General features: G+C 42.5%; 1 protein-coding gene across 10 annotated transcripts in view; it reads left to right on the forward strand.

The window, feature by feature from the left end:
• The window catches only part of tns1a (tensin 1a), a 183,568-nt gene that overhangs the window by 62,802 nt on the left and 96,201 nt on the right, over positions 1-24,565 (forward strand). For 7 of the 10 annotated variants that reach the window (XM_055008583.1, XM_055008584.1, XM_055008586.1 and 4 more), the window contains exons 4-5: positions 24,064-24,105; positions 24,255-24,296. In XM_055008583.1, coding sequence (XP_054864558.1) covers positions 24,064-24,105; positions 24,255-24,296 — 84 coding nt within the window. Of the gene's footprint in view, positions 1-4,653; positions 5,017-24,063; positions 24,106-24,254; positions 24,297-24,565 lie in introns of those variants that run through there. The other 3 variants (XM_055008585.1, XM_055008593.1, XM_055008592.1) reach the window with 2 other exon arrangements.

Genomic DNA, 24,565 nt, shown 5'->3' on the forward strand with positions numbered 1-24,565 from the left:
ATCCTCTCCAGTGCCTTCATCAGGTGAGAGGTTAAGGCCACAGGTCTGTATTGGTTGGGCTCCTTGGGGCACAAGGTCTTTGGGACCAGAACCACACAAGAAGTCTTCCACATGGCAGGAACTCTTTCCAGTCTCAGGCTTAGGTCGAAGATGTAGCAGACCACAGGACAGAGCTGGTCTGCACAGTCCCTGAGGAGTCTGGAGCTGATGCCATCAGGACCCATGGCTTTCCTGGCTCTGGTCTTCCTGAGCTGCATTCTCACCTGATCCACTGTTGGTGTGAAGAGAGGAGGAGGTGGAGATGGGGGGAGAGAGGAGAGTCCAGGAGATTGTGGTGGTGAAGGAGGTGAGGGAGAGGGGGCGAGCAGGCAGGAGGAGCTGGAGGCCGGCTGGACAATGCTCAGGCTGGAGGGGGAGGGGATGAGACCAGTATCAAACCTGTTGAAAAACAGGTTTAACTTGTTGGCCCAGTCTCTGTCCCCAGCTTCAGGCTTCCCCTTTTTGCTCTTGGCCTGCCCTGATATGGTCTGGAGTCCTCTCCCAGACCTCTCTTGTGTTGTTGTTCTGCAGCTGATCCTCAATTTTCTTCCTGTAGCTGGCCTTGCACTCCCTGATCTTCCTTTTAAGATCCCTCTGTACCCTCCTCAGGTCTTCTCTGTCAACAGACTTAAAGGCCCTCCTTTTCTCCAGCAGCAAGGCTCTCAGCTCAGGAGTCACCCATGGCTTGTTGTTTGAGAAACACCGTACCCTCCTAGTGGGTACGGTGGTTTCGAAGTAGAAGTTTATGTATTCCGTGATGCAGTCCTGTCCATGCGGCCCACAGAGCACCTCCCAGTCTGTGGTGTTAAAACAGTCTTGGAGTGCCTCACTGGCCTCCTCAGACCACTGCTTCACACACTTTTTGGTTGGGGATCGTTTTTTCACCAGAGGTGTGTAACCAGGGAGCAGATGGACAAGGTTGTGGTCTGAGCAGCCAAGCGGGGGAAGGGGAGAGCAACTATGTTATATATGTTCTGCTGTGTTTGTATAGAGCAGATCCAGAGTTTTGTTGTCCCTGGTGGGGCACTCCACGAACCAATGGAAGGTGGGAAGAGTGGTAGCCAGGGAAGCATGGTTAAAATCCCCTGTGATGAGGAAGAAGGCTTGAGAATGCGCTGTCTGTAACCGTGAAACCACACTGTGGAGGAGCTCGCAGGCTGAGTTGGCGTTGGCCGAGGGAGGGATATACACCGTTACTGCAATAACATGTGAAAGCTCCCTCGGCAGGTAGTACGGCCGGATGCTAACAGCTAGCAGCTCAATGTCCCTGGTACACCGCTGCTCCTTCATATAAATGTTCCCAGGGTTACACCACTTGTTGTTTACAAACATCGCTACTCCTCCGCCTTTCTTCTTACCACTCTCCCTCGTGTCTCTGTCTGCTCTGATCAGATGAAACCCATTGAGCTGCACCAGTGAGTCCGGGGTTAGCTCGTTCAGCCAGGTCTCCGTGAAGTGAAGTAGACTGCACTCCTGGTTAGGGCTGCCACAAACGACGCGTCGACGAATCGCCTGAGGACGATACGTCATCAAAAGCGGAAGTGAGCGCGCAATGCAACAGAAATCACCGTCCGAGTGGAGCGCGGAACACGCATGGACATCCGCGCTGTATCGTGCATATATAGTATATGCATATATTATATATGCACAATACAGCGTGGACATCCGCGTTTACGATACAGCACGGACATCCGCGCCGCATCGTGCATATACTATATATGCACGATACAGCGCGGATGTCCATGAGTGTTCCGCGCTCCACTCGGACGGTGATTTCTGTTGCATTGCGCGCTCACTTCCGCTTTTGATGACGTATCGTGCTCAGGCGATTCGTCGACGCGTCGTTTGTGGCAGCCCTACTCCCGGTACTCCCGCTGTAGCCGCGTTAGCGCCGCTAGCTCACCCGTCTTTATTAGGAGAGACCTCACGTTTCCAATGATAACTGATGGAAGGCATGTTTTGTACCGTCGTCTCCTTTTGCGGCGTTTTGCTCCGGCTCTGCATCCCCTCCTTCTCCTCCGTAGTTAGGCGGGGATCTCCGATCGTGCTTCGGGATGTAGCCTAGCTTGGCTAAGCGCCAACAGCTGCTCCCGTGTGTAAACAACAGCTGGGCTACGACCGAGAGTGTTTGCCTATGCGGTATTTAAGTCCAGAAATCAGTAAAAAAAAAAATAAAAAATAAAAAAAAACACAGCAGCAGTCTCACCAGCTTAACACCAAGGAATTGACGTTTGCCGGAGCGATGACTGTAGAAAACAGTAGAGGAAACATAAAAGTGCGAAAAAGTCACTATAAACAAAGAGAAGGGTCAGAGCTGCTGCAACCGACTGCCGCTCAATCAGCACCATCTTACTATGATGCTGTAATGCGCATGTGAAGCACGGAATTAGATCGATTACGAAACTAATAGATAGCTGCAGTCCTAACACACACACACACACACACATACATTATATTGCCAAAAGTATTCACTCACTTGCCTTGACTCGCATATGAACGTAAGTGACATCCCATTCCTAATCCATAGGGTTCCATATGACGTCGGTCCACCCTTTGCAGCTATAACAGCTTCAACTCTTCTGGGAAGGCTGTCCACAAGGTTTAGGAGTGCGTTTATGGGAATTTTTGACCATTCTTCCAGAAGCGCATTTGTGAGGTCATACACTGATGTTGGACCAGAAGGCCTGGCTCTCAGTCTCCGCTCTAATTCATCCCAAAGGTGTTCTGTCGGGTTGAGGTCAGGACTCTGTGCAGGCCAGTCAAGTTCATCCACACCAGACTCTGTCATCCATGTCTTTATAGACCTTGCTTTGTGCACTGGTGCACAGTCATGTTGGAAGAGGAAGGGGCCAGCTTCAAACTGTTCCCACAAAGTTGGGAGCATGGAATTGTCCAAAATGTCTTGGTATGCTGAAGCATTCAGAGTTCCTTTCACTGGAACTAAGGGGCCAAGCCGAGCTCCTGAAAAACAACCCCACACCATAATCCCCCCTCCACCAAACTTTACACTTGGCACAATGCAGTCCAACAAGTATCATTCTCCTGGCAACCGCCAAACCCAGACTCATCCATCAGATTGCCAGATGGAGAAGCGCCATTCGTCACTCCAGAGAATGCGTCTCCACTGCTCTAGAGTCCAGTGGCGGCGTGCTTTATACCACTGCATCCGGCGCTTTGTATTGCACTTGGTGTATGGCTTGGATGCAGCTGCTCGGCCAAGGAAACCCATTCCATGAAGCTCTCTGCACACTGTTCTTGAGCTAATCTGAAGGTCACATGAAGTTTGAAGGTCTGTAGTGATTGACTGCAGAAAGTTGGCGACCTCTTGGCACTATGCGCCTCAGCATCCGCTGACCCCGCTCCATCAGTTTACGTGGCCTACCACTTCGTGGCTGAGTTGCTGTCATTCCCACTTCCACACACTTCCACTTTCTTATAATACAGCTGACAGTTGACTGTGGAATATTTAGGAGCGAGGAAATGTCATGACTGGATTTGTTGCACAGGTGGCATCCTATCACAGTTCCACGCTGGAATTCACTGAGCTCCTGAGAACGACCCATTCTTTCACAAATGTTTGTAAAAGCAGTCTGCATGCCTAGGGGCTCTATTTTATACAACTGTGGCCATGAAAGTGATTGGAACACCTGATTCTGATTATTTGGATGGGTGAGCGAATACTTTTGGCAATATAGTGTGTGTATATATATATATATATATATATATATATATATATATATATATATATATATATATATATATATATATATATATATATTAGTTCACATGATCCCTGTGGTCAGAGATTACATTAAATACTTGTTTTGCAACTTGTGTAACAGATCCTTGCTGTGGCTTTTGTCAAGAAAAACAACATCCGAGTAGGATGAAGTTCACAGATTTGTTTGCAAATGTAACATAATATCACATATGGCATGTTTTAAATCAAGCTGAAGTAGTTTTTTGCCTTTGAAAAGCATTATATTTTCTGTCTGCATCTACCAGTGGGCCATCATGATATGATTAGGAATAATAATATTTATATCATTCCATGAGGGAGGGACGTGATATTATAGGCAAAAAGGGTGTAAAAACTCAAAATGAGTTGGGAAACACTGGATGTTGCCAAAAATTCAATGTCATGCATCCATAGTTTGTTCAAAAGAGGTTCAATGAGAGAGCAGACCCAAAACGTAATGTCATAACATACTCCAACTATATTTCTGTGTTTTTAGTGACAAGCACAGGGACTTTATTTTTGTTCATGCATGCACATGAATAGTCGATGAAACATGCTACCTCAGTATGTTAGCAAAGGTGATGAAGTAAAACCAAAGTCATGACATCAAAGTAAACTGCTAATTTTTTTATTATGTTTTTTGCAGTGCAGAAACAAGAACAGGAATGTTATTCTTTGTCTCATTCTCCCTCTCAGTCTCTCTGTCAAGCATGTGTAAACAGCTACAGAGAGAACTGTGAGGAAAGGAGGGAGGAGAAAAGAGAGAGGAACAGACAGAGCGGGTTAGCAAAGGGAGGGATACAGAGGGATACTGTGTGCCCCTAGACAGCTTTTTGCTCTCTCGTTTTGGGTATCGGAATTGTAAGGAGCCTCAAGCCACTTTCTTGGCCTTATATAGCCTGTTTCAAATAATTCTTGGCAGTTGACAGGAGGAACGAAAGCCAGCAGTATCAAGAGTGTATCCTGATCCAGTCCTGAGGCTGTACAGACATCCACATGTGCGCACACATATACACAGAATCGAGTTCAGTAGCAACCTGGCACGCGTTTGGGATTACTTCTCTTGTTTTGAGCGCAAGAGGGGTGGAGGAGGAGGAGGAAAGTGTCTTATTTGGTACTCCCCTCTCTTGCCCTCTTTCTCTCCTTGAGGGGGGTCTGAAGGCAGGGAAAATGGAGAGGTAGAAACAAGGCAGAGTGGGAGAGAAGAAAGCGTGAGAAAAAGTGGCACCAGTGTGCAGGTAAGAACAGATTTTCAGATGCAGAGGCATTTTTCTTGCAATATATTCCATTTGTAGTTTTGGTTATTAGTATGTTGAATGACCTCTCTAAATTTACAACTTTTTGCCTTGAAATTTCTTTCTGTTGTGGCTTAAAATGGGTCTCCAAAAGGAGGTTGAATTTTGAGGGTTTCTTTTTTTTAAAAAAACAACTCGTTAACAGGCTGCTGGAAACATGAGTTCTGTAGCTGCAACAGAGGGATTTTTTGGATGCCATGCCAACTGCTTTTTTCTGTATGTTTTGGATGGAGGATAGGTGTGGGAAAGTGGCCCCCATGGGAATGGGAAAGGCAGAGTTCATTTAAGTTGCTGTTTGAGGCTCAGGAGCCTTTCATGACACGGCGAGTAATGACTTGTGGCAGAGAAAGAGACTGGAAGCAAATGGTCAACACAGCAGTCAAATATATTTTTTCCTTCACAGGATAACCTGCATCTACTTTGACATTGCAAGAGATAAAGTAGAGCGGTTAGTCAAGGAGAATAGTTGTTGGAAATGTCTTTTTTAAATTATTTTTCTGAACACTTCCTGCTTTCACGACAGTTTTTCTCACACTTTCTCTTTAAGAGAGGATGCAGGCAATTGATGACAATCATTCACCTCTGACCTTGTGCCAACATAGCGATGGCAGTTAAACATGAGTGGTCAAGAGGTTGAAAGGCTTGTATGTCCTGTCTCCCACTAAATAGCCAAAACAACAGAGAGGAATGCAGTTTTATAACATCACAACACTTTTTTTTGTCCATTTAAAGGCATTACCTAACAGTGAACCTGATGCTCTTGGAGTGGCATGGCAGTTTTTAAACTGCTCAGGAGTGAAAGGAAAAAGCTTCTGTCATGGTCCCTCCCTCCTCGGTTTTACGCCCCCGGCCAGCGGACAATCCCAGCCGATTGGACACAGCTGCGGATAGAGCGCAGCTGTGTCCAGTCACTCATCAGCGGCAGTTAAAGCCTGACTCGACCCACCAGCCACCGCTGGTTCATTGCCTCTGCTGGCTCTCTGCCAGCCGCTTCGCCCAGGTTCGCTTTGGCTCTGGACTCCCCCCCGCCTGCTCAGTCCTGCCTGGCTCATTCCAGGAGCTTCCCCCGTCTGTCCTTGCCTCGGCTCCCCGTCGCTGCACCCCTGCAGCCACTTTGTCTCTGCTGCACTCCTGCAGCCACCTGTCCCCGCTGCTCTCCTGCAGCTGCCTGTCTCCGCTGCACGTCGGCAGGCCCGGCATGCGCCGCCATTAGACTACTGGCTTTAGGACCTGTCTGCGTCCCCCCCCGGTTGGACTTGATGGACTGAGTCTAGCCGTTTTGGTTCTAGCCCACATAGTTGCCAGTTTTGTTCTTTAGTGTTGATTAGTTTAGAGTTCTGTTTAGTTTTAGTTAAATTCGTTGTTTTCTGTATAGAGTTTGGTTTACGTTGGTTTGCTCAACCAGTTTCTTGTGTTTCCTTAAATAAAGTCCCTAGTTTCGAATCTGTTTTGCCTTCTGATTGCCTGCACTCTGGGCTCAAACCCCCTGCGTCCTGACAGCTTCTCCACTTTGACTCTCGTCTCCCCCAACATGAAGATGTTTTCTGAAAATTATGCTTATGGTGTAGCTGCTTTCCACCGTAGATCTATTCCTCTTGAACTGTTTGTCTCTTCCTTCACATGACTTGATCTTCTCTCACGACATATTTTGACAGTTTAGGTAAACCTAAAAAGAAATGTGACAAAATACCATAAATTGCCAAAATAAAGTCATTTTGAAAGGTGGATGATATCCAAGAAGGAATTCCTTTCACACGCTTGTGCAGATGAGAGGTTTGTTTTCCTATGTCACCCATCCCAGCTGTTTTCAGATTGGATATTTTCCACTGTAGGCTTTACAAACAGAAAGTGTGGCTGGTAAAATGTGAAAACTACAAGACCTTCTCGCCCTGTCAACTCTAAAATATGTGCTGGGAAGTGTTATAAAAGCAGTAGTGACCAGGGAGGATGTCATTTAACATGCAACCACACAAGAGAGGAAGTCTGCATTAAGTAGAGACTTGCCCTCCCCACTTACTTATTTCTGTCAATAGGTAACAGGCTGACAAGGAAAAACAAAAGGCAAGTTAAGATTAAAATGAAACTTCACTACAAGCTAACACAATCTACTTTGAGATTTGCACTTAAACTGAGGTTTTCTGGGACCCAATTGCTGTAAACTAGTGTAAAAACTCTTATTGTCTCATAAGTCTATATTTTTATTGCAATTTTCAGTGTGTGTGTACCATTGATTTTGGCTTGGCAGCATCTCTTCATTCTTGCCTCACTGTGCTGTGGTCAAATGAGGAAAAGCATCCTGTAGCCACCACTAATTCAACAACAACAGATCGGTGAACACTGTCCAGAGCAGACCTATTAGCACCATCCAACACTGCCTCAGTCCAGTAATGATGAAAACATGTTTGTTTTCAGCTACACACAAGACAAGGCTTTGAAGTGCTGCAAATTGTACATTTTTTGGGGGGAAATTTTTCCCAAGAGTGAAATTCCAAGCTCTTGCAAATCAGGTGAGTTTTGGTTTTAGGTCTTTGCAAAATGCTAGACTTCTCTCATGACTAAAACCTATATTAAATGACTTAACATTGATGATATGTGGCCATGCTCCCTCTTGATTAAAACTCAATGGCAGGCTTTTATATTTGGAGGTTTTCAACCTGTGTCCAAAGTGAGCCACAATTGCAAATCTGATATTCATCATTTCCTTGTTTAATAGGGTATTTTGTTGTCTGTAGCTTGCAGTGATTTGGTTGTAACCAGACAAGGGGTGAAGCAGCCAAAGCCAGAGCCCACTCACCACTCACTGTGGCTTGACCATGATCAAATAGCTGCTTCCTCAGTGATCCATGGTATTTGGCCTCTTGCCATCCACTTTATGGAATTCTTTTGAGCCTCAAAACCCAACATGCTGATTTCGAGGTGGAATAATAAAAATAATAATTTTGTGTCCTTTGTTGGACACAAAACTGGGTGTGATGGCAATCAAAATAGTTGAAATAAAAAGTCAATCCACTGTTATAAATTTCACTGTAAATAATCTCCTGTATGTTGTTCATACTTTGTCTGAACCATTTAGAGAAGAAGCAAGCACTTATGCCTGTCAGCTGATTGTTATGCTTACTTATGGTGTGTTAACCATGTGGTTGTGATTTTATTTGCATGTGAAAATACATCCCCACCTTTGTGCTATCCACAAGATTGACAGTGGATTGTTCATGAAAAGATCAGGTACAGCTGGCACACAGTACGTTCTGCTTTACAAAAATATTTATTTAGATTTTTTTCTGAACACCATCTTTTTTCATCCTGTTTGGGTGCTTGTCTGAAATAGCAACTCATGATTCAAACTTTCAGGGTTGCAAATTTAGATAAGTAGCTTAGACAAACTAACATGTTTGCAGAGTGAATGATCTGTTTTAAAGTATATTGAATTACGAGTTTAATGAATATGACTCAGTCACTCATGATTTCAGTGGATAAATGTTACCACTCGGTATTCTTTTTTGGCAGTATTTAGAATGAGTCATTTGTTTTACTTTTCTTTGATTTACTACAGCTTGATTTTACTCACCTTTAAACTCTGTATCAGAACCATTTTACACTGCCAGCAACACACTCCCACCCAGTCGAACGTGGCACTTTACACACTTGACATTATGTCAAAATGTCAGAGCAGGAAGGCAACACACTCTCCACCATCACAGTACTCAGCGGATTTATTAGTCCTCCAAGTAAAACAGGAACCCAGCTGATGTATAAATCTCTCCAAAGGGGCTGTTTGAGCTTCGGGCCTTATTTGGCCCCCATTTGGAAACTGAAGAATTTACTTTCTCAGGCAAACTGCCATAAATGCGGAGTGCGTTAGGAATTTCAAGTATGGTTGGACCAGTGGTAGACTTATTTATTTGAGCCAATTAGATGATTTATGCACAGCAGCAAATACATGCTTTCTTCCATCAGTTTGGATGAAGTAGATGAACTAAGTTCAGATTGATAATTCCTGTTTGAGAGGTAAAGGGGCAGGAATCTGTCAAAATGTAGCTTTCCCACATTGAGAGAATCAAAATTTTATAGAAAAGCATAACAGAGAGCAGAAGTCAGAAAATCAAAAACTTATATAATAGGTGCACTGAACCCTCTTTTCGACCGGGGTGGAGCCCGTTCGGAGTTGGAGCCGGCGCCCGACTTGGCGCCGGTTTTTTGTGTTTCGACCACCGGAGCTGCGGCTCCGGGCTCCAAAAACTGGGGCCGTTTCGGGCACCAACTCGTTGCTGGGCCAGAGGTGGCCAGAGTTGAGAGCCGAGCACGTCACGGGAAGAGGGCGGGGTGACATCTAAAAACATCTAAAAAGATAAACATAGATATGGTCATCAACTTATTGCGCGTGTTTAACCGCTAAGTAGTCAATGCAAGCGTAGTCGAAGCTAAGTAGCTAAGCTAACGCTAGCACGTTTACTGTTAAGTGTTCAAATGTCTTTGATAATTAGCTTTCTTCTCAAACGTGACCGCCGGGCATTGGAACGGCGACGCCGATGGGTAACCCCTAACAGAAGGTTTTGCTGTTCAGCGATGGTGAGACACACTAGCAAAGCCATGAACACCACTCCAATGAAGTCCTCCATTGTTGTTGTGTGGGTTTCCGTACGGCGTGAACGCTGTTGAACGGCTACGTACGCAGTACGTACACACGTTTTGTGGTGGCGCAATGACGCAGCTCCAACTTTGCTCCTTCTGAATGGAAACACAAACCCGTTCTGGGGCGGCACGAGATTTGAACCAAAAAAGCACTGGCTCTCAACTTTGAACCAACCTAGCACCTGGTGCTCTTTGGTCGAAATCCCCTATGAGAGTACAAGTTTAACCTGTTCTTGACAAGATGCAAACCGCAGACGTTGCTGAGTAAGCCAGTCTTATTCTTCCTCTCGTCTTATATTCTTGTTCCTGATGGAAGTTTGTAAACATGAATAAAAATAAATTCATCATAATCCTGCTTGAACTGCAGCACATTAGCTCATTCTACAATGATTTAACTCAGTGGACTGGGATTAAGAGTCATGCTTTGATATTTGCACTCTCCTTTTCCATATTAACCCACCTGACTACCTGAGTAACACTTTTGCTGAAATCATTAAAGCTCTTACAGATCCATGCTCTCAATATGAGGAGGAAGGAAATCAAGAAAGAGCAGGGTAATTCTGCAAAACTGCTGAGTCTGACCTGAGACATTTGCCCTTTGTAATTCAACAACAACCCATCTTAACTCACCTCTGTTTGCCCCCTATTGAGGCCTCTCAGCTGGGTTGACATTGCAGCGGGGTCCCCCGGTGGTTCAGTTGACTATTGTTCTAGTTCAGTGGCTTCCCAGACATCCCTCATGACTCCATGAGATTGTAAGCTCCCTGTTTTAAAAGTCAAAACCCATTTTGACTCTTTCTCTCACTGCTGGAGAGTGTTATTTGTGGTCTGCTGTTCCACAGTCGCTGCAAAGTGATTGGGGAATTTCATGCAGAGGTCAAAGAATAGGTCAACATTCTTTGCTTCATTTTATGTGGAATCAGGACAAAATCACAAGGGGCATAACATGAGGCCTGACTTGAATGAAATGAAAACATATATGCATGTTGATGCTATTTTGGGTTACAGGGCAAAAAAAGTTTAATTCAAGAGAGCACGAATCATTATTTCGAATCTTTACTTACAAGGAATATAACCAATGTTGAAGAAGAGATGCAAAGACAGGTAATATTAGAAGTTTTTTTCAGATTATATTGCTACTGAGAAATCCCCCAAAATGTCTGAGCTGGATGATTGTACAGATGTTTAGGCAGTACAAATGGAGTTGCCCAACCAGTTTATTGATGGATGAAGTTCAGGTGTTTGTCTGGCTTGATGCTTAAGGTCTGGCAGGGCCTCTCTGAAATTCTTGCATTTTTATCTGTCTGAGCTGGTAAAAAGAAGCTTGTGTTAGTCTGGCTTCCAGCTGCACCAACCATATATGAATATCATGGTAGCTGTTTTTCTTCCGCTTTGTTGGTGATGTGATGAGGATTTTAAGTTAGACTGAGGTATATGAAGGACTGTATTTTTCTCTTTCAGCACTACCAGTAAGTAACCAGTCAGAAAGCCAGAACATTTCAGATCAATCCTGAAGGGAGTCATTTACAGACCACTTGCACGTGTTTGCTACAGTATAGCATACAGAACAGCACCTTCTATTAGCTGTAAATAAAGGCAGATTCTCTTGCTACAAGGTCCTGGGGTCAGTAGAACCAATAACACTGATACATGAAGGTCAGCAGTGGCCCAAGTGTTGTATGGGCATTAAAGAGCAAGCATGAGCTAATTTGCTTGTAGCTTTTTGAGAATGCTGGGAACTTAATCTTCTAGCAGACTCTGAAAACCTTAAGCATGGCTGTTTTCTATTAGCTGCTTTGCTAAAGTGCAATTCAAAAAGCAGCTTTTTAGAAAATGAAAATATTTTATTTCATCAATAGAAATAAGACTCTTCTGTGGAGTGTTTTTTTATGATCTTTACAGAAAAGGCTGGCTTACAACATGATCCAAACCTTCAGCAAACTTGAAATTTTCAATATAGTAGAAAATGGTAGTATGCAGATGGCAAATGGGGTACTGAAAGCCACACAAAATTCGTGCTTGATGGCAGTCTTCAGATTCAGATTCAGAAAACTTTATTTGTCACCAGGGGGCAATTAAAAAGGCACGTAGAGCAGGCAGTGCAACAATGATGTAATAAAGAAATAGGGATAAACATATATACAAATCTAGAGCAAGTAATATAGTAATAAAAATAAAAAAGAGAGAAATAAGACAAAAAACACAGCTTAGTAACATACGAGTGCAAATATGTCATACATAGTGCAAATATGAATGAAAAGTAGGTGCTATATGGCAATGAGGTAGATCCAAGAATATATCACGGTATCTATAAATTGCAGAGTGCAAAATGGCATAGTTCACAGAGGTCCATGTTAAAGTACATGTGTGGTGGGAGGGTGGGTGGGTGGAGGGCGGCCGGGGGGGGGGGGGGGGGGGGTGCGCTATGGTTTACGAGTTGAGGAGTTGGACTGCCCTGGGTACAAAGGTAGCCCTTCTCCTCTGTGTCCTGCATGCAGGGCAGCGAAGCCGTCGACCAGAAGGAAGCCACTCAAATGCTGAGAAGAGAGCATGTGAGGGGTCACGGATGATCCAGTTTTCCGGTCTACATGTTAAGTGTTCATACACTACAGACAGAGTCCTGAGAGGCAGTCCTATAATTTTTTAGCATACAGTGACAGTCCTCTGCAGGCGGTTTCTGTTCTGGAGGCTGATGGAGTAGAACCAGCAGGTGCTGGAGAAGGTGATGGTGCTCTCTATGAAGGAGTAATAGAATGTCTGGAGAATGTTCTTATTTACTCCAAAAGAGTTGAGCTTCCTTAGGAGATACTGCCTCTGGTGACATTTCCTGATAATCTCTGTGTTGGAGGAGAATTTCAGCTGGCTGTTAAAGATGGTACCCAGATATTTGTACTCCTCCACAAGCTCAATAGGCATTCCATGGATGTGGTGGTGACAGCTGTAGCCAGTGCCATCTGCTTATTGGAAAAGGTCACCACCATCTCCTTGTTTTTTTAACATTCAGCACCAGACAAGAGTTGTCACACCAGTCCACAAACTCCTGGAGGACTGAGCTGTGGGACTGAGAAGGTCCTGACAGCAGAGACAGGAGGACTGTGTCGTCTGCATATTTGACCAGTTGGGAATTGGGCTGTGTGGATCTGCAGTAAATCCGTGTATAGGATGAAGAGTAGCGGAGAGAGGACACAGCCCTGAGGAGAACCAGTGGAGGTGTGTTGTAAATCAGAGAAGGTGTTGTTGACCCGTACCCTCTGTGATCTGTGGGTTTAAAAGTCCAATAACCATGGGATGAGCTGATGATCCAAGTGGAGGCGTGAGGAGAGTTTGTGAGCCAGGATGTGAGACTGGAGGGTGTTAAATGCCGAGGAAAAGTCGGCAAACAGGAGTCTTGCTGAAGTGTTCGGGTGTTACAGGTGACTGTGTTAAGTGTCCAGAATGAATATTTTGGCATCATCAACACCTCTGCTCGAACGATATGCAAATTGGAGAGGGTCAGTCTGTGAGTTAGTTACTCCGATGACGTGTTGTTTCACAATTCTCTCCATTGCCTTCATCACGAGGGAGGTGAGAGCCAGAGGTCTGATCATTGAGTACTTTGGTTGTACTTTTCTTGTGGATGGGGATGACTGTGGAATGTTTCCACAACTGAGTAACTGTACAGCTGTCAAGGGAGTTTTGGAAGAGGGTCTGAAAAACACTTCCCAGCTGTTCCGCACAATGCCTGAGCACACAACCACTGATGTTGTCCGGGCGAGCTGGTCTCTCTAGTCCTCCTCTGGTCTCTTGTCACATCCTCTATGTTGAAGGTGAGTGTGCAGTCAGTGGGTTGAAGTGTGGTCTTAATCTCTTCCAGCTGTGCGGTGTTCTCTCTTTCAAATCTGGTATAAAAGGAGTTGAGGTCATTGGGAAGAGATGCAGGGCTGCTACCGTCCACATGGTTGGTGTTTTGGTAGTTGGTAGCAGTGTTCATAGCAGCTTTGCCAAGCTGAGCGGAGGTTCCTCTGTGTGAATTTATCCTCAACTTTGCTTTTGTACATCAGCTTGGCTTCTTTTATGGCATGCTTAACTTCCCTGTTGACCTCTTTTTTCCTCTAGTTCAGAACCAGAGAAAAAGACCCTTTTCTTCTTGTTAAGGATTTGTTTGAGCTCCTTGGTAATCCAGGGTTTATTGTTGGGAAAGATTGTGACAGTTTTGGAGGGGATAATGCTGTCCACACAGAAAGAGATGTAGGAAGAGATGGTGTCGACCTGCTCATTGATGTTGTTGGAGGGAGTCAAAAGGTTATTTCAGTCTGTGGACTCAAAGCATTCTTGTAGGGCTAGAATGTTGCCTTTGGTCCACTGCTTGATGTTACGGGTGACTTTATTGGCTTTCCGTATACTAGGAATGTATTCTGGAATGAGTAGAACAGTACTGTAGTCAGCAGAGCCTAGAGGGAGGACAGCAACAGACCTGTATGCATCTGGAACTGACCCGTAGCATTTGTTCAGCGTCTTCCCCAAGCATGTGGTACATGTAATATATTGTTGAAAACCTTTTAGGGCTTTCCCGGGGAAACAGTGGTTGAAATCAACTTGGATAAACTTTGGTGAATTGGGGGAGATACGTTCCAGATTGTCCAGTGAGTTCATATGTTCAGTGGCAGTGTGTAGCATTAGCTTTGGGATGGATGTAAACCAGAATGTCAAAAAGCTACGAAAACTCCCTGGGTAGCAGGGCTGTGCAGAGACCTTTGGAGGGGCAGGTGCTCAAAGTTAAAAGGGGGCACATGGAGCACAAATTTGAAACACCATACAGAAACAAGGACCATAAAACACACAATTTGATACATGCATGATAAGAGAGATGATACATGCAAAGTACAACTAACATGGAAATTGATTATAGTTTACTGCTATGGTGTACGGCTCTGGCATTAAATATACTACATATATAGCTGGTGGTAAATTCAAAAATATGTAGATGAGCAAATCAAGTATAGTAAGGGCAGTGCAGAGTAGATTGGTGGAAATCGGCAGCTGGAAGCAGTGGGCTGGAGGAAGGTCAGCAGCAGCATCCCACAGATGGAGACTAGGCCAGTTGGTGGGAGAACAACCACAGATCTGAAGCATCCAGCTCTGGGACCAGGGACAGTCGGAGAAAGGACGCAGGGAGAAACAGAGTGAGTGTAATGCGATAATGGTATATATAGTAAATACATAGGTAGCTAAAGAAGGGCTCAGTGCATCAAGAGAGGTCCCTCAGCAGCCTAGGCCTATAGCAGCATAACTAGGGGCAAACTAAAGGACGTCGAAAGGGGAAGTCAGTTGTGCAAAAGAAGACACCAGCTGACCCCCTCAGGGTCCCCCAGTCAGCCCTAACTATAAGATTAATTTGTCAAAAAGGAAGGTTTTAAGCCTGGTCTTAAAAATAGAGAGGTGAACTTCGATTACCATTAGACACTGGACTGTTTAACTGTGGCTAATCTTCCTGGAGTCCTTGCTTTTAAATTTCATACCTTTTCAAGACATATACTGTATAGCCACGGATTTGCTCCATGGTGCTGATTCATAATCTTCCCTTTATTATTCGTAGTGCTAATAATAAAGTAAAAAAAAAAAAAATTAAATGATACAGAAATCATGTATTTAAATGTATTTGTGCTTTTATTCAATTTGACTATCCACTTTTCGCAAGACAGAAAAGTTATAAAAGTTATTTATTTTATATTTATGCATATTATATTTAATTTGTCTATATATACAAATGTTATAAACAAGTACTGATATCTTTAAATGAGAGGTTGAGAAAATCACAATTCAAATTCTTCTAATTATTATTGTTATTGTACTTATACTGCAATAGTCCAAAATTACGTGAATATGCATGTAGATAGTTTTAGTGAAATAATATAACCTATGCCTCATTTCCTCTAGAAACACAGGAAACACTCTGCAACTCACTGACAGTAAAATAATACATTTCTCTAATGCACTTTGCCCATGACAAAAGAAACATACAGAAACAAAAAGAAGCCTGGCGTACTTTATCCTCTCAGCACGCTGTGTGTGGTTCACTAGCAGCTATAACTGATGAGGTGTGTGTAGAGTCAGAAACACACACGGGATGCTCACTTCACTTCGTCAGTCATCTTGCAAAAATACACCGTGCACAAACGAATACAACTGCAAAACCTCCTCACCAGACCATCAGTTGTTGAAGTCCTCCCTCGGGTCTCTGGTTTCTAGACTAGCAGCGCTAGCGCTGAGCTCCAGGGCACATCTGGGCACGTCACAGGGCAGTGAGGGATGTCTAACGTGGATCATGTGACCGACCGAGGATAGATCTGAATTATTACTATTTTTATTTTTGTTTTATTTATTATTTTGGGCCTCAAATACTTTTACACACACACACACACACACTTACAAATTAAAAAACAAGCCGAGCCCTCGTACGCTAATGGTGAAACTCACATTTCAACAACCCCTATTGTCACTCCCTGGCTCCCAACGACCATCGTTGAGGAGCCAGATGGGCCTTGGCAATGGTCGTCGGAATATGAATAGCACTGACCACATCTCACAGAGGTTATAAGCTGAGGCAACATCAACCACCACCAGAACTGAAGAAGCTTCTTGGATGAGAGGTGAAACGTCTTCAAGGAACCTTCTTAAAGTCCAGTTAGATTGATTTAAACAACTTTGGATAACCATGACCTGGATGAATGAGAAACTACACAGACATCCAAACTATCTTAAAGGTGCATGATTTTGACTGGATAGGAAGGCTGGAAACATTACAATCTGAAAGTAGCTAAAGATGCCAGACAAATGTAGTGAGGTGAAAAGAGCAATATTTGCTTGTGAGATTTAGTGGCGTAGAATTGTACAGTTGTAAAAACCTGAAAAACTTATGTTAGTAAGCTAAGTAATGTAGAAATCAGTATCAAGACTGAGGACTTTATATACACCAGCATTCTCTTGCTTCTTGTACAGCTGCTTTGCATCATGGTTTTATCGGTGCACATAACCACATCACCACAGACTGGTGGACTGATGCCTTCACATTGCATATCAACATGTCCTGGGTGGGATCTGTTCAATTTCGATATTATGCAACTATTGTATTCTGATAGGCTTGATGATAGCATTACAAAGTCAATGAGTCTTTTGTTTTCCCAGAGCAAGCTAATTACAAAAGCTTCCTTCCTACCCGTGTCTGTAGTCTGCCGATAGTGCACTCTCATCCCACTGCTCGTAAACATCCGTCACCTTGCAGCATGTTGGGATGCTGGGCACTGCACGCACTCATTTAGCTATGCACATGTATTTATCCATGAACTTCCCACATGTGTGTTTGTCTGTACGCACTAAAGTAAATACAATCAGATGGAAGTCAGACAGGGCCTGTTTATGCATCGTGATCGATGATTTGTGTCACAGAGGGGAACAGACTATTAAGAACCACACTTGCCTGCCATATATGCTATGAGGAAACTGTTTTGAGATCCAAATTGGCCTGTGAAGCCTGAACAGCTATTTAAAGATGCTACGTGTAGCATTGCAACATCAGGAAATCAATACCCCTCTAATTCTGAGGTGAAATTATAATTAGCGTACAAGTGATACTGTTGCTTGGGAGGTCTGGCAACAGGTACTGGCTCTTCACTCTACATTTTATATATATTACTGGTAGAGTGTGTCATCTAGCAACATGCATTGAGAAACCTACTGTTGTTTACTGGGGAAAAAACATGCTGCATAGTGCATAGAGGGGAAAGAATGCTGTTTTGTGAGACATGAAGAACTGATATGTAGTTTGTCTTGTAGTTGCAGTAGAAGGCTGCATTGCAAAGAGGGAGGTGGGTGGCGAAGTAACTTTTGAAAGAGAGGGAAAAGTAACACAAGTCAATATCTGGTTTTCTACAGTCATGTGCCAGCTGCTGATGTATTCACAGTAATGCCAACATATCACAAAGTATCCAATACTACAGCACCTTTAGTAATAAAAGGATGCATACAGCATGATAACAAATAACTAAAAAGTCACTATATGGCTTTTCATCATTATGCAATAATTAGGCAGCAGTAACTCTGAGTCATTATCACTTCTTGAAGTATTTGTAAAGTTATTACATCTGCATGTTTGCTGCAATTAAAAACCACTCGTGCCAGAATCCTGGTTCAGTGGTGTTGAATGAAAAATCTAATATTTGTCCACTGTTCATACAGAATCCAAAGTGCTAACTTGACATGTTAGAATACAATCACAACATCCCTAGTTCCATGGATTGTTAAAGACAGCAATATCTAGAATCTTGATTTGCAAAAATACTGTGCAGTCTGAACCAGTACTTGCTTTTTGTTCTGGTATGCTTTAGGTGTGAATGTAGTGTCACAGACCAGGTCAGAGCAAGTCAGGACAACACCAAGTCTTAATGCCCTCCTCTGTAAAACTATGTTGCATGAATTAGAGTTTAAACTAGATTACTTGCATGATGTTTGACTTTAGTTGTTACTGAACACACGTAAATGTGTTTTAGACTTATCTAATGAGGAACTTGCCTGGATTCTTACATGCAGACTGATCAGCAAAAGCATCATGCAAGATAAATTGTAATCACAGTATAATGTAATGCAGCAACCCATATGTGAGTTGACAGAAATGCAATGTTGAATTGTCTCTCAGTGTAAATCCAATGCCACATGGGATTTTGCCTGGATTGGATGTGTTCCACACACGGAAAAAGTCAAAAGGGCATTTTTGAGGGGCAGTGGTTATTTCTGTACTGTTAAAGATGATTTGGGGAAATGCTAGGACATTCAGGAGCGAACACGCAGAGATGTCACCCTCCCTCTTTCTGCAAAGATCCTTCCTACAGTAGTGTTTTTAAGACAAAGTCAAAATGGAACTGTTGTGACTTGTTTTAGTTAAATACTAAAATTCACACATTTATACTGTTAAAAGATTTATTCATTCATGTGTTAAAACTATGAAAAAAGAGATCATTTTATTTTGGTAATGTTCATGTGAATGCGATAACCGGAAGTGCAAATATTTCATGTGCTTTTATTTTGAAATGTACAGGATGTAATCAGTCCCACGAAAGGTACAAGTTCCTGAAAATCATATTCGAGAGGTTCCTCTGTAACTGCAGCATTTAATGTTCAGTAAAGTGAGCAGAGTTATAAACGGAGTCTCTCTGGATTCATTTAAGAAGCTTCCACTTCGCAGTATTTTGGTGCCGAAACCCAGGAAAGTAAGACTTTGAACTAATGAAGTTAGAAGCTATCGGCGCTAAAGCTAATGCTAGCTAAGGCGGCGAGAGATGGCTGAACGTTATGATCGGATGAGACGAAAGCGGGGGACAATCAGCAACTTGACCACCGAGCTACTGAGACAAATTGAAGAGGAAGTGAGCAAGGATGAACCTCATATTGATAAAATCCGTGAAATGCTGTCAGTATTAACAAGCAAAGAAGAATGCTTAATGGATTTGGATAAAGGAATTGAGAATGAAACTCCCATAGAGGACCTAGAAGAAGAGATTGCTAACGCTCAGGAATACCATCTCAGTATTTTGACATGGAAAGCGCACGTCATAAGGGTCATAGAGATGGCTCGGGACTCAGTGAGACCATGGGTGAGCGATACAGGTTCTATAAGATCCCTGAATAGCCTAACTGTTAAACTGCCAAAGCTAGTGATTGAGAAATAGAGTGGAGAAATAAGTCAGTGGCAAGAATTCTGGCCACAATATGAAACGGCTATTCACAACAATGATGCTCTGAGTAAGAGAAAGAAGTTTTCACATTTGAAGTCATATTTAACTGGTGCAATCAAGATCTGTAGCAGGACTGACGGTGACTGATGATAACTATGATACAGCAGTGGACCTACTTCAAAGCCGTTTTGAAAGAAAGGACATTGTTATCAGTGTACATATATCCAAATTACGGAACCTGAACCCTGTTAGAAAATCATCAGATGTGGCTCTAAGAAATCTGTACGACGAATGTGAAATACAAGTTCGCAGTCTTGAATCATTAGGGGTTCATAGTGACACATATGGAGGCCTGTTGTGCCCAGTACTTCTTCAGCTCATACCAGAGGACATAGTTTTGGCATACACAAGAAAGTCAGACCCCAGTGGTGAATGGAAGGTGCTTGAGCTCATCCAGTTCCTGCAGAATGAGGTCCAAAGTGGAGAGAGAGCACTGCAACTTACAAGACCAGGTGAGACACAAAGGGGCCTTCCACCAAATAACAGATTCAATAAACCAGTACCTCTTTGTGAAAACAAAACCTAAAAAATTGAATGTGCCCTCAGCAACTGCATTACACACAGCAAGTATCAACCCTAAGACCTGTGCACATTGCAAAAGTGAGAATCATCAACCAGAATCCTGTCCTAATAATTCTGTAGCTGACTGCAAAGACATATTGAGAAAGCAGGAAAGATGTGCCTTGGCCTAAAACACATAGCAAAATTCTGCAGAGTGCATTGTGTGGGTGTAGACATCACCAGTCAGTGTGTGACAAAAATGAAGCTAAGACAGAAATTGACAGTGGCAATACAGAGGCTGCTGTGTCTTCAGCGTCCAGCACAGTGAAATTGAAAGATACTGCCCAAAATACAGTTCTGCTTCAGGCAGTTAAAGCATGGACAGAGGGCCCAGCATGCAGAAGAAAATAGTACGCTGTCTGTTGAATGGAGGCAGTCAAAGAAGTTTCATTCATCAGACTGTTTGAAAACATTGAGACTACCAGTGATAAGACAAGAGATGTTGCATCTACACACCTTTGGACCCACTGCTCCTGAAATGACGCAGTGAAACATTGTGAAGGCATTACTGCAGGATGTGTGGAACATGCATTTTGGGAAGTAGAGTCCCTGGGCATCATGCAGGAGAAAACTCAGAGCCCAGAGGAGACAGAGGCTTGTCAGATCTTTGAACAGACTGTAAAATTCAAAGATGAGCGCTACTAAGTTGCTTTACCGTGGCGACTAGACAGACAAGACCTCCCCGACAACTTCAGAGTTGCAAAGAAAAGACTTGAAGGCCTCAAGAGGAGACCTTTGATGGATGCAACACTGTACACAAGGTACAGTGATGTCATAGAAGATGACCTGCAGCAAGACATCTGTGAAGATGTGCCTGAGAATGCTTCCGCAATAGAACAGCAAGAGACTGTAAAGTAACTACCAAACTAAGCGTTGTATTTGATGCATCATCACATGAAGAATGTTGACCCTCACTAAATGGCTGTTTACTGACAGGGCCTAACCTGAATCCAAATTTGCTGGATGTGCTAGTCAAATTTAGACTCAACCAGATAGCCTTCACAGCTGACATTTCCAAGGCATTTCTGCAAATAGCCTTGGCAGACAAAGATAAAGATGCAGTGACGTTCCAGTGGCTGCATGGACCTCCAACCAAAGACCAAGGTGAAAATGAGCTGCACATAATGAGAATGAATAGAGTGGTGTTTGGAGTGTCACTGAGACATACATAGATAGATAGGTCCTTTCGTAGTCCATTGCAGGAAATTATAGTACAGCAGTTTCATGACAGACATAACACCACACAATTTCTTAAATAATATGGAAGTATGTAGGCTATTTCTACCATGCAGAAAGAGCCCATTATTGTTAGCTGCCATCATAAGAAATCACACATTAAGCATTATGTATCCGAGCAGCAAAGGGAAGTGAAGGCACTAAAAGAGTCTATGTTGACGATTGTATCTGTAGCTCCCATGATGCTGTGGTAGTCAGTCACTACCACAGCAAAAGGCATTTTTTCCCCATGCTGGCATGTGTAAATGGGTGACAAATTCACCAGAGCTGAGAGAAAAGTGGGCACACATTGGAGCGGAACACACAACAGAAACAGACACCTGTGGAAATGTGCTTAAGGTGTTAGGAATAGTGTGGAAATCTGAGAAAGACAACTTTGTGTTTGATCTGAAGGGCCTTTTGGATATCCTAAAGGGCAAAGAAAACACAAAATGAAGCGTACTCAAGACCTCAGCACGCATAGTTGACTCCATCGGCTTCCTTGCTCCATTTACTGCAAGAGTTAAATGCTTATTCCAAGAACTGTGGGAAAGAGAAATAGATTGGGATTAACAGTTTCCTGCAGACCTGGCTGAAAAGTGGTGTCAATGGTGAAAAGAACTTCACAGCTCCATTTACTAGCCATTCCAAGATGGTATCACATTGAAACTCAAAGACAAACAAACTGCACGTGTATTGTGATGTAAGTGAAAAGGCATACGGTGCTGTTGCCTATCTATGAAGGCAGAACAAAGACGGAGAAGTTGTTTTATTAAGATCCCCTATTAGCTTTTGCAAGGCAGCAGCTATGACAAGTTTTGTTGCATCCAAATCAACAGTAGCTCCATTAAAAAAGATGACTTAACCACACTTAGAGCTTATGAGTGCACTGATTGGAGCACAGCTGGGAAATAACTGTCTTCAGCCACTGAGTATGGAGAACAATCCACTGCAAATGTGGACAGACTCAACTTGTTCTGCATTGGCTTAGCAGCAGCACACAAAGAAGCAAGTCATTTATAGATAAAGATAGACATAGATAAAGTAAATGTTGAGCTCAGGTGTAATTCCCAGGTAGCACTACAGCTTTCCTGCACAAATCAAAATTAACTGCTGTTCGATTTAGAGAAATATCGTCAGCTAAAAACAGTACTTAGAGTAACTTCATGGGTACAGAGATTTATAACCAACACCCGCTCAAGTCAAAAGATTCAGGGAGAGTTAAGTTCTGTAATTCCTACAGCACTGCATGTACAGTTTTCCCTAAGGAGAGTGTCCTATGTTCACATTTCTACTTTTGTTTTTTTTTTGTTTTTTCTTTGTGCTATGCAGCTCTGTTTTCCTTTCTATATCACAATAATGTGGTCTGTCAATAAATTACAACAGTAAAAGTGTAAATGTGAATCTTGTCCAGTTTCTTGCAATCAATCTCCCACATACACTAAGGCGTAACTTACAATTTACAATAACTGTCATCAGAACTTTAGCCATAGTTTACATCAGAACATCCCTCCAGAGTACACTGTTATAATGACAACATGACTAACCATTTTGACTGTCTTATCCATACACAATGATGCAAGCACTTGTCATTCTGATGGCACTGACATGTTCACTGACACCGATATTTACTTTTGAGAGATGAACTAAGGATTTTGAACAAGAGATTGGCTTTTGCAGATAATCCACGGTGTTTTGCTATTTGTACAAATTGTTTTGAGAAATACACTTACTGTTTTGGAAATGTCGAGGATGATTCGAGAAATGTACCAAAGTGACTGAGAAAAACCTTTAAAATGTGATGAACAGCTGTTCATCTGGCGGGAGGATGTTGTGAATTATTTTAGTTTAAATGATAAAATTCATACATTTATACAGAAAAGATTTATTTATTCATATGTTAAACAGTGAAAGAGAGATGATTTTATTTTGGTAAAGTTTATGTGAATGCAATAACAGGAAATTCATATATTTCATGTACTTTTATTTTGAAGTGTACAGGAAGTAATCTGTCCTGCAAAAGGTATAAGTTCCTGAAAGTCATGTTTGAGAGGTTCCTCTGTAACTGCAGTATTTAATGTTCAGTAAAATGAGCAGATTTCTGAACGGAGTCTCTGGATTCATTTAAGAAGCTTCCACTTCGCAACAGGAACAGTAAAATTACCTGTATAAATGAATTTCATGTTACTATATATGTCATTTCCATTCAAACTTTTATAACTTTTTTTGTAGAATTTTAGATTTTGTGAATTGCACCTTCAAGAATACAACATAAACCTCTTGGCTTGTTTTTTACTTTTGATCATCACCCTCGTCTTCTACCCTCATTCACTGAATCTATCTCTGCTGCCTGAAAATGATTTTGTCATCTTCATCATTAGACTGTCTAACAGGAGTCTCCTTTATCACTCTCATCTTCTCTCTCAGTCTTCCACTCAGCAGTCTTTTGCCATAAAATTAGTTGAAAGAGATGCCCTGCAGGAGAATATATGGCTATACTGTCATGATGTACATATCTATGCATGGTAATATTAGTTTTTGCAGTAAATACTAATATGTTTTTCAGCTTGAAAATATTGAACACATTGAACAATTTTCTACCCCAAATCTGGAAATGTTTCTTGGGAGATGCATACATTATAATACAACAGAAGTTGCTGGAAAACACCATTGACACCAATTACAATTTATAACAGTAGTCACAATTAATTTTGGCTCATACTCATTGCAATACAAAGTCCTGCACCTCAGCACTCTGCACCCAGAAATAGAGGAAGCGAACCAGTTGCACCAAGAACTTTTTGTTTTTTTACAGTGTCTGGTTACTACAAATGGCTTTTTCAAGGGGGATTTTGAGGTGAGAAATCAAATTTAAAGTGATTTCAATGACGTGTTGAGAAGCCAACAATTCTTTTTGTTTTTACAGTTTCTGGGGGTTTTGAGCAAAGAACTTTTCTTCCGATTTTTCTATTCTTACTCATTATTTCTATGTTTCTCTGCTTACAGGTGATCACAGCATGTCAAACTACTACTACCAACTATGAGCTGGTAAGTATACTATGTGCAATATGTCTCTCACTTTGTACACATATAGAAAATCAAAAACCCACTGAAATTACTTTCATAATGTAATCATTTTTGTGGCAGAACCACACACATAGCACTCTGTGTAAATGTCACCGAAGGGCAAAAGTCAGAGGCTATTACTAAAAACTTCCATCCTTTCCTCAAATGAGAATTCTGTCCATACAACTCAACCACAAACCATCTCTTGTTTTCAGCTGTACAGGTCACAAAATTTGATGGTGGCCAGCAGT

This window comes from Amphiprion ocellaris, chromosome 24 (genome assembly GCF_022539595.1).
Source record: "Amphiprion ocellaris isolate individual 3 ecotype Okinawa chromosome 24, ASM2253959v1, whole genome shotgun sequence".
NCBI classification, from domain to species: domain Eukaryota; kingdom Metazoa; phylum Chordata; class Actinopteri; family Pomacentridae; genus Amphiprion; species Amphiprion ocellaris.